This window comes from Amblyomma mixtum, chromosome 3 (genome assembly GCF_055824585.1).
Source record: "Amblyomma mixtum isolate Tamu chromosome 3, ASM5582458v1, whole genome shotgun sequence".
Classification (NCBI taxonomy): domain Eukaryota; kingdom Metazoa; phylum Arthropoda; class Arachnida; order Ixodida; family Ixodidae; genus Amblyomma; species Amblyomma mixtum.
The window spans coordinates 207,592,103-207,600,975 of record NC_143014.1 but is presented as its reverse complement, the minus strand read 5'-3'; the positions used below and the strand labels follow the sequence as shown (position 1 = coordinate 207,600,975).

General features: G+C 48.0%; 1 protein-coding gene across 1 annotated transcript; it reads right to left on the bottom strand.

Annotated features, from left to right (window-relative positions):
• Nucleotides 1-1,370: 1,370 nt before the first annotated feature.
• On the bottom strand, nt 1,371-2,369 carry LOC149353452 (terminal uridylyltransferase 7-like). Its single transcript, XM_089575822.1, has one exon. The coding sequence runs from the start codon at nt 2,367-2,369 to the stop codon at nt 1,371-1,373; it is 999 nt and encodes a 332-aa protein (XP_089431948.1).
• Nucleotides 2,370-8,873: the final 6,504 nt, after the last annotated feature.

Below are 8,873 nucleotides of genomic sequence, written 5' to 3'. Positions count from 1 at the left end.
CACAAGATGTGGCACCCTCTGGAATGTGGCGAAAATTCGTCTGGTAGGGGTTGAGAACAAACGCACGTGGGGGAAGAAGCCGCGATTTGGTTCCACGAGGTGCCTACTGCACCTGAGTGGCATGAGTGTGCTTGACAGTTGTCATTTGTTGGATACGCCTGTCTAACATAAACTGTGCATGTGCGATAGGAGCTGGTGGTTGATTTTCAATCAGTGGAGCTGGAGGAGGACGGGTAGATTCCATCAGTGAATTCCTGTTTTAGCTTTTTGTTGCATCTGTTTTGGTTGCACCTCGTTACTGACCTCGTTACTGTGTGACTGCTGTCTATGACTATCATGGCCATTTTTTTAATGCATGTATTCCGATTCTTCTAAGGCACTGCCTGCTTAGGACCATGCAGTGCAAGCCTCCAGTGCAAGTCTGTTGCATCGTGGGCTGCTGGGGTGCCCAGGATACGAGCATCTCACATGAAGTGGAAGTCTGCATCTATTTTTGTTCAGGCTTGCTATTTCTACATCAGTGCTTTTAATTAAAAGTGTGAACTTCTCCTTCTTGCCTATAGTCTTTTAGGCAATAAAATCTTTGTTCACAAATGTAAATGCGATGTGTTAGTTTTCTTACACTCAGTCACACATAGAGCAATGGCTCCACTGGTTGTACAGGTCAAGTCATCATGTTGCCATGTATTGGTTAAAGTTGACAGTTACTTTGCATGTCCACATCAGTTGCAACTAAAGTCATTCTGCTGCCTTTGGCAGAAGCCCTTGTGACAACATTAGGTATTTTTCAGGGTAGCATATTGAAAGGCTCTTATGCAAAATGATTTTAATTGGGATTTTTAACAAGTGCCGATATTGTACAGCCACCCGAATATTTAACTAGCTAGTGTGACGGCCACTTTTCTGCGCTCCTGCGCATTACAAAACAGTTAACCTGTGAAGAGATCAAGACTAAGCAGAGGCTCACCAAGCCCTTGCCTAATCTTGACCTATCCACAAGTTTGATCCACGCAAAGTTGCTGCTAGGGCAAGGAAAATGGCCATTGTGCACGTTAGTTAAAAATTTGGGTGGCTGTACGCGTGACTAAATTTTAGTCATATGCCTGAATGGCCAATATGGCCAGGATCAAACCTTGCTTGGCTGCAGGAGTGCACCAAATGGTGTATGCATAGCTTACTGCAGTGATCAGTGGTAGATTTAGCAAAAAAACTAATTCTAAGGGAAGGCTTGAAATGTTCTTGCAAGATGTTTTTTAGCCAACTTTTAGCATCATGTTAGCACAGCTACAGAAAGGCTTCAGGCTTTCCACAGCTAGATGACATCTACAACTAGATTTCTACAAGATTTGGGCATGGTGTTGCCGAGAATTTTATTTGGCCTCACCCAGCTCGTCTTTTGTTACTTCGGCGGTGTGCAGCTGCGGCTGCAGGATGTAGATGGCTGAGGTGCAGAGGCAGCACTTCATAAACAGGTGCATCCATTCGCTGGGGATGGAGCGTGCCAGGTTGCGCTTCTGTGAGTAAGGGTCTTCAATGGCAATGTGGAGCCTGCTCCACTTCTTTTCGGTAATGAAAAGGGGCCAGGATCGTCTGATGCAGATCACCCGCTTGTTGAGTTTGAACTCGGCAGAATAGAAGAGCAGAAGATCCACCCACAGCTGACCCACGCTGTGGTCATTCTTACAGCTCCACTGACCCTCCAGGTCTTTAGGTTTCAGGTATGACTCTGACTCCTTAGCACCTTTCATCTCATGCAGAACAGGAAGTACAGCAGGCTTGCACTGTTGTAGGAAAAACACAGTCATGATAATAAATGCATGTCCGGGTAGAGTGCCTCGGTCTTGCTGGTCCAAGCCACAGCGCTTGGCAAACAGTCGGAAAGCAACGGCCAGAGTTTTAACTCGTGGGTCCAGCGAGGCATAGTTGTCAAGCAGTCTCGAAGTCTTTTGCGAGTTGCAGCTGTTGAGGCTGATTTCACAAGAGAGCTTGCTGCTGACCTCTTTGAAACATATGCATGGCACTTTGGACAAGTAGTTCTTTGTGACTTGTTCATACTTGGGGCATCCTTGAAGGAGGATGCCCGTGCCAACAAACAGCTCGGCACAGTCCGCTTTTCCAGCTGAAGACAACTCCACACTGACATTGCTTGTCTTCAAGCCAAACCCTTTGACAGAGGAGCCAAGGAGGTGGAACCTGACATCCGGCAGTGTTTCTCTGATGTACATCTCCAGATCAGCAGCCGTTCTCTTCCGCAGCTCAACCTCCTCCGCACTCAGGCGGTGCTCCTCGACAATCTTCTCGATGACAGCGCCAATCGCGTCACACACAAGGTCGACTGAATGGGGAAGGTTCTTGATGGCCACCCGCATGTCACTGACAAGCTTCTTGCTGGTGTGTTGATCTTGGTCCAAGTGCTCTTCAACGTACCACACATCATCGAAATGCTGATGACAGAGGTGACAGTAGAAGTGGGATCTTGGAAAACGCTTGGATCTCTTTTTCAAAGGCAGAATCCTGTGCTGCTTGAACAATTCCAGCTGATGATTGGACGCATCGCAGCCATCGAACCGATTCGTTGGCAAGGGACCAAAGGGTATGCCAAGTGCAGCATGGTGCTGTTTCTCGCGTGGCATTGCCTCGTTTTGAAGCAGATACCTTTCGAGGTCCTGCAAAAACTGAATCTGGCTTGCATTGAAGGGAGGTTGTCCCGGTGATGGCTCCACAGACGTTCTTCGTGGTCCCTTTCTGTTATTCTTTGCGATTGGTGACATGCGTTCCGCCTTGTGCTGTTCACGGCCTTCGTCCTTTTCTGGAACTCCCGAACAAGCGCCGAGTTCACCCCGCGCTACTCTGCACCTAAATTGCTTCCACCAGCAATTGCTAAATTGCTGCCTAAATTGCTTCCACCGATGGCACCACTGTCAGGCTGTTTCCTACCACGGTCTGAAGTCTGGCTTTGGAACCGGGTTATTTTTCCTCCGCTGATGATGAGGATGGTGATGTCCTCGGGCTTAATGGAACATACCCACGGCGGGGGATCGGCCAGGGTGCATAGCGGACACAAACGCACTCATATACAGGGAATGGAGTATTTTTAAAATTTTGGAACGCAGAGCTAGAATTTTACAAAACAAAAAATACGGAGAAGGAAAAGTTGTGAATTCACATTCTCATCATCGTCTTCTTCATCGTCGTTGGCCTTCTGCTGGCTGCCACCGTCGAGGCTCACCCGCTAGAGCCGCGGCGCCGCGGCAAGCGTGCTGTCGTATGGGAGCACTTGGCCGAGGAACCAGCTCTGGAAGGCGAGAAGTACCCTTCCGAAAGCACCGCTACTACGAGGATTGGTTCTTGGATCGCCTGCGGGCCCGCGCCCAACGCGAGAGCCGCCGAAGGACAGCTGGCGCCTCCAACTAGAGATGGGTCGCTCAGGAGCGAGCCGGATCTTTTAAGCCGCTCTTTTTTAGAGAGAGAGCGAGTGAGCCGTGGCGCAATAAAGTGAGAGGCGGATTTTTGGAGAGCCGGTTCTCTCTCATTCAGTGAGCCGTGCTGACCGTGCCAAACCGTACAGAGCCGGGGCTTCTGCACGATTAATGCACGGTGCGATTTGCGCGCCATCTATTTAGCAGTGCGAGAAAGCAACTGCATTTCCACCCCACAGCCGGTCTCGACGCGCGCGCTCTCTCAAGCGAGCGCGTCGAGACCGGCCGTGCCCACCCTTCGCAACCACCCCCTTGCCTTCGGATGTCTCCGCGGGTGCACCGCTGCTTGCGCCCGCGTTTTTAAGGTGAAAGCCTTTTATGGCTGATACTCGCGGCCAAGGTAACGTCCGGTGCAACGCTGTCTTCCACGAATAATGCGGCAACTATTCAGGGTAGAAGGAAACGCATGGTAGCATCAGATAGAGCCTAGAGGGGACAAAATGTAACCCCGACACCAAGTTTGATGACTGTAGAGTGTTTAGTTAATTAATTATAGCCAATTATAACGATAGGTATTTTCACTAATTTCTTCGAAGAAGAATGACTTCAAAGTGTTGCATCAACACACGATGCAAGATCGGTGAGAGTTGTGAGACAGCATTCAAACAGCAGGGGTCAACGAACAGTGCCATTCTTTGCGAATGCTTTGCGAGAAGACTGAAAGGAACGTTCGGTACGGCTCACTGAACGAGAGAGAGCCGGCTCTTCAGAAGAACCGCCGCTCACTTTTACTGAACCACGCCGCCACGTCTCACTTGTTCTCTAAAAAGACCGGTTCAAAAGACAGCCGAAAGTGAGGGGGTGGTTGCAACTCTTGCCAGGAAGGGCGGGAGAGCAGTTGCTTTCTCGCTCCGATGCAACGGTTTGGGACGTCCACCGTCCACGGGCACAACTCAGTGTGAAAGAGAGAGAGCCGGCTTCCTCTCTCCAAAAGAATCGCAGCTCACTGTTGCAGATTTAAGTTAGCCGGTGAGCCGCTCAAATGAGCCGGTTAATGAGCTGAGCCGTTCGGAGCCGCTCACTGAAGTGAGCCGTTTTGCACACCTCTACCTCCAACTGCGCAGGCGGAGCCGAGCGTCGCCCCTGCCAGAGGGTACGTGTACGTGTGAGGTGCCCAAAACAACCACCCCCAATCCAACTACGCGTAAGCCAACCACAACAACGTGTAAGCGATCGACAACATGCAAACCAAAAACGACTATGAGTACCACTACAACTTGCAAGCCGTGGACAATGAGTACGACGACAACGAAGACGTGCACACTGCGAACAACGACTCCAACAACGATCACGACATCGACCACGTACAACGACACCCACATCACCAACATGTAAGCCCCGAAGCGCGTGGTTCGGCGCTTACACTTGGTCGAGGCTACAACGTCGACCACGACATCAACTACTACCACGACCACCCTACTACCCGGATGCTTTGTGGACCGGGACTCATTCGCCGATTGTCTCATCCACCATGGCGGCAAGCCCTTCACCTCCTTCTCGGGTAGTCTGCCGGAGTTGAAGAAGACGAACTGTGCAGTGGCGCAGACAGGAGGGCTCGCGCTGGGCCGTTCATCATTACAAAACATTCAGTAGCCATCTGTCATCTCATCTCAATCATCAGCTTGCCGTCACGTAACAATGTTTTGCATTAGTTCAAACCTATATCTGTGTGCACCCATTTCTTGTAGGGAATTCCACTAAAAAAAATATGGATCAGAAAAGGGAGGCACACACAGTGAGATTGGTTAAGAACTGTGCTTTATTGCAGAATGCATTCCCGAGCAACGCGAACAGGTGCCACGTGCAGAGCAACCAATAACAGCCAAATTAACGTTGAAACGGGGGTAGGAAAAAGCATACAGCAAGTCTGTCGCCAACCGTCTGGAAGAAAGGAAACTCCTTTTTTAACAGGCAGAGTGGCAACATACTGCTACAGTTACTGCACTGCATTCTGATGCAATAGGACTCTAGATGTTTGCATTCTCGATGCCCTTACCTCTTCCTAGAATGCCAACATTGCTGAACAGTGGTCATGGCGTCCACACTGTCAGCGGTGGTGAGGTAGATCTGCTCTTGCAGTGGAAAACTAAAGAAGCAGTATTCTCGCCACCTTTCATTGATGTGCTGGCCCGTTTGGCCAATGTAAACCTTTCTGCATGTAAGGGCAATGTTATGGAGCACACATGGCACATGTGGAAAAGTTGTTACGTTGTGTTATGCATGCTGCATTTCTCGACTTGAAGGAAATTTTTTTTATATGAGGCAGCAAATTTTCTCGTCTTCCTTGAATAACGCACTGCAGCTTGAATCCCATTTTCTAGTCCCAGTCATCATGCAAGTACTGGCGTATGCAATCGTGCACATAAAAGGAAAGCATGGATCACTGGGGCACCCCTCTTTTAACATTCGGCATTATGGGCTCATTTCATTGTTAACAGTACTAGACTTTAGCTCTGTAAACTTGTTCATGTAATTTACGTTTGCTATATTTCTTTCAGTCTTTCGAAAAGATGTGCTTCGCATTCTCCACATTTTGCAGATTTGTGTAGATCATATAGTGGATCAAATGAATGTTCTCATGAACTGAAGGCTTCTTGAAGATGACCAGCAGAAGCCTGACCTCATTCTGCAGCCTTTTGAGTCCCTGTATGAACTTAAGCAGTTTGACTCAAGTCTAACAACCAGCAAGCAGCAGCAGCTGGTAAAATTTCACTATATATAGCCATACTAGACCACCTGAGGCGTGCTCAGCAAGGCTCGGTTAGTGATTTTATACTCGATTCGACGTGTCCAAGCAAGCAAGCAAAGCACAATAAAGCAAAGCAAGCATCGAAGCTCTTCATATGCTGCATCTCGTTTAATCGTAGCTAAGCGATTAAAATGAAAGCATTTGACGTTCTGATTTCAGATGCAAATTTAAGAGAGAAATGAATGTCAACCAAGTTTCTGCAAAAAAAAAAACCATGTTTCGCAACCTTATTCGGTATCTTCGTCAAATTGTGGCAGCGGGCGAGTTGCAGCTAGCTTGGCTTTTAAACACACACATACTTGGCCACCACTTCATTGAATCTAAACTGCAAATCTAGGAAGGGTGAACGTTTCCAAGGAGCGATTAGTATTTTCTGGCATCTGTTGAACGCGCTATGAGTGAAGCCGCAGCCTTGTGCGAGTATTTGGCTTGGTTGAGCGCACAATGATTGCGTCACTATCCTGTGGTCACATGCCTCACAGTGCTTGGCCACTGCGCTTCGCTCATTTTGACATCAACTTTGTGCTGCTTCATCGTTTCCTTGAAATAGGGGACCGTAGCTTCGCAGGGGGGCGCTGCGGACGCCAGTGAAAAGCGCCCTCTCCGACCGACTCCGTATTTTTGTCCGGGCAAACCGGTCACCCCTCCCATTGAGTAGCTGCGCGAGCAGCGCGCTTTCCCCTGAAAAAAAGCCAGTTCTGCACGTACTTTGCACGTGTTGGCCAGCGTGCATGTGCAGTCCCGAGCTTTTTCCCTCGTGCTTGAACGCTGGCGAGCTTCAGAGGATTAGCAAAATGTACAGGGGCGCTAGAAAAGAAATGCGAACAGCACGGCGCCCACGCGCTGCGCAGTCGGAATTTATCTTCAATGCGTTTTTATCTCGGTAGTAACAAAAAGACGCTAGAGTGGTACATTATTGTATCACGGATGTCTCTAGCGTATTTGTGTTGCGAGCCAAGTATAAGCGTGACGAAAATAAATTCCAACAGCGGAGAGCCTAGGCACTCCGCTGTTCGCACTTCTTTCGGTCGCAGCAGTACGCTCTGAGATGTAGGTTAAAAGAAATAGTGGACAGTGAATTTTTTTTTTTTCGCTGCGAACTTGAAAAAAGAACTGCTAGTGGATCAGGCCCACTACGTGAAGCAGATTGTTGACGAAAAAGCCGGTACCGTAACGGCGAAATGTGTATCGCAAGTAAATGACGAGATCATTTAAGACGTGGAATTCGAGGTAAATACCATTTTTTTTTTGGCACGGCCATCTTCGCAAGATGCTTAATTTCGTTGGGTGACTGACACTTCGGTGCATGCAGGTTTGTTGGCCAAATAATAATGATTTTGTTACGTGTTTCGATGAATAATGATGGAAATAATTTTTATTTTAACTTAAAATAAAGTGGCCTTAAGGCGACACGCGAGGCTGAGGAGAAAAACGAAAACACGCACGAAATGCGCCTACCAGCTGCTTGCTATATACGGCAAAGAGAAAAAATGCTCTAGTTTGTCAATCGCTACAACGGAGATAAGCGGTTCGTATATTTATTTTAATTCCGATTACAGCGCACGCGCATTCCCAAAACAATTATTTACAGAGCCATCGCTCATATGCAAACGCTCATTCATGTGCAAGCAAACATTTTGATTATTTTTATTTTTTGAAATTTTTTACATGTAAAGCAACTTCGAAAATTGAGCCCGGCGTCACAAGTCGGAACATTCAGGCGATCACTGACCTTGCCTCACACGCGTCTGCATAATGCCGCTAGCTGCAGTCACTCTCCAAAATAAAAAACGGTAAAAAAAATGAGTTTCGTTAGCGCGAGCTTTACTAAACACTGCATGCTTAGTGAATTACAGCAAAAACTGCGCAGAAATAATATTACGCGTGCGACATACCAAACGTGTTTAGTAACAGGAAAAAGCTTACTTCACCCTGCCCATAGCAGTTATATGAGGCCTGCCGTTTCTCGTTCTGATCCATTTCATACGCAACAATTCCGGACAAAAACATTTTTGAATAGTAAAAAATGTATGACCGCATTTTTTTTTCATATACTGGAAGATTTGACTATCGCAATCTCCCATCGATAGGCTTGCATTTTTTTTTCGTATTAACGTTTTTCCTATCGTCAACTGCTCGATACGAGCGATGAAAAATATTTAAGATTTTGCTGCATATAGAAAGGGTGGACCATTACCTTCAATATTTCCGTTACTGTACGTTACAATTTTCCAATATTAAATTTTTTTCCCAAGAATGTAGGACATCACCAGGAAATCTGTAGATTTACACGGGCATTCCTTGGCCGTTGATGTTCAGAGAACTATTGTGACAGCCGCACACACAACCAGTTTCTCCACTCTTAGAACGTCGCGGAATTCACAGCGAGCGGCAACACCACTTTTGTGCGCCCGCGAGCAGGACGGCACGTGCTCACAATGAAAGAGAGAGTGCCAGCTGCGCGAGCAGCACGTGGGTACCAGCCGACAGGCTGCTGGCTCAATGCGCTCCGCCGGCGACGTGCCCGGACAGCAACGCCAAAATGACCGGCAGGGGAGAAGTGGCGCTGGTGCAGTGGAAGCAAACTTCAGGTGCGCTTCCCTATACTTTCTTGCCCCAGCCTACAACGCCGGGTACTGAGAACA

Coding starts and splice junctions, on each gene's coding strand:
- LOC149353452 (XM_089575822.1), bottom strand. CDS start 2,369: ATGCGGGTGGCCATCAAGAACCTTCCCCATTCAGTCGACCTTGTGTGT.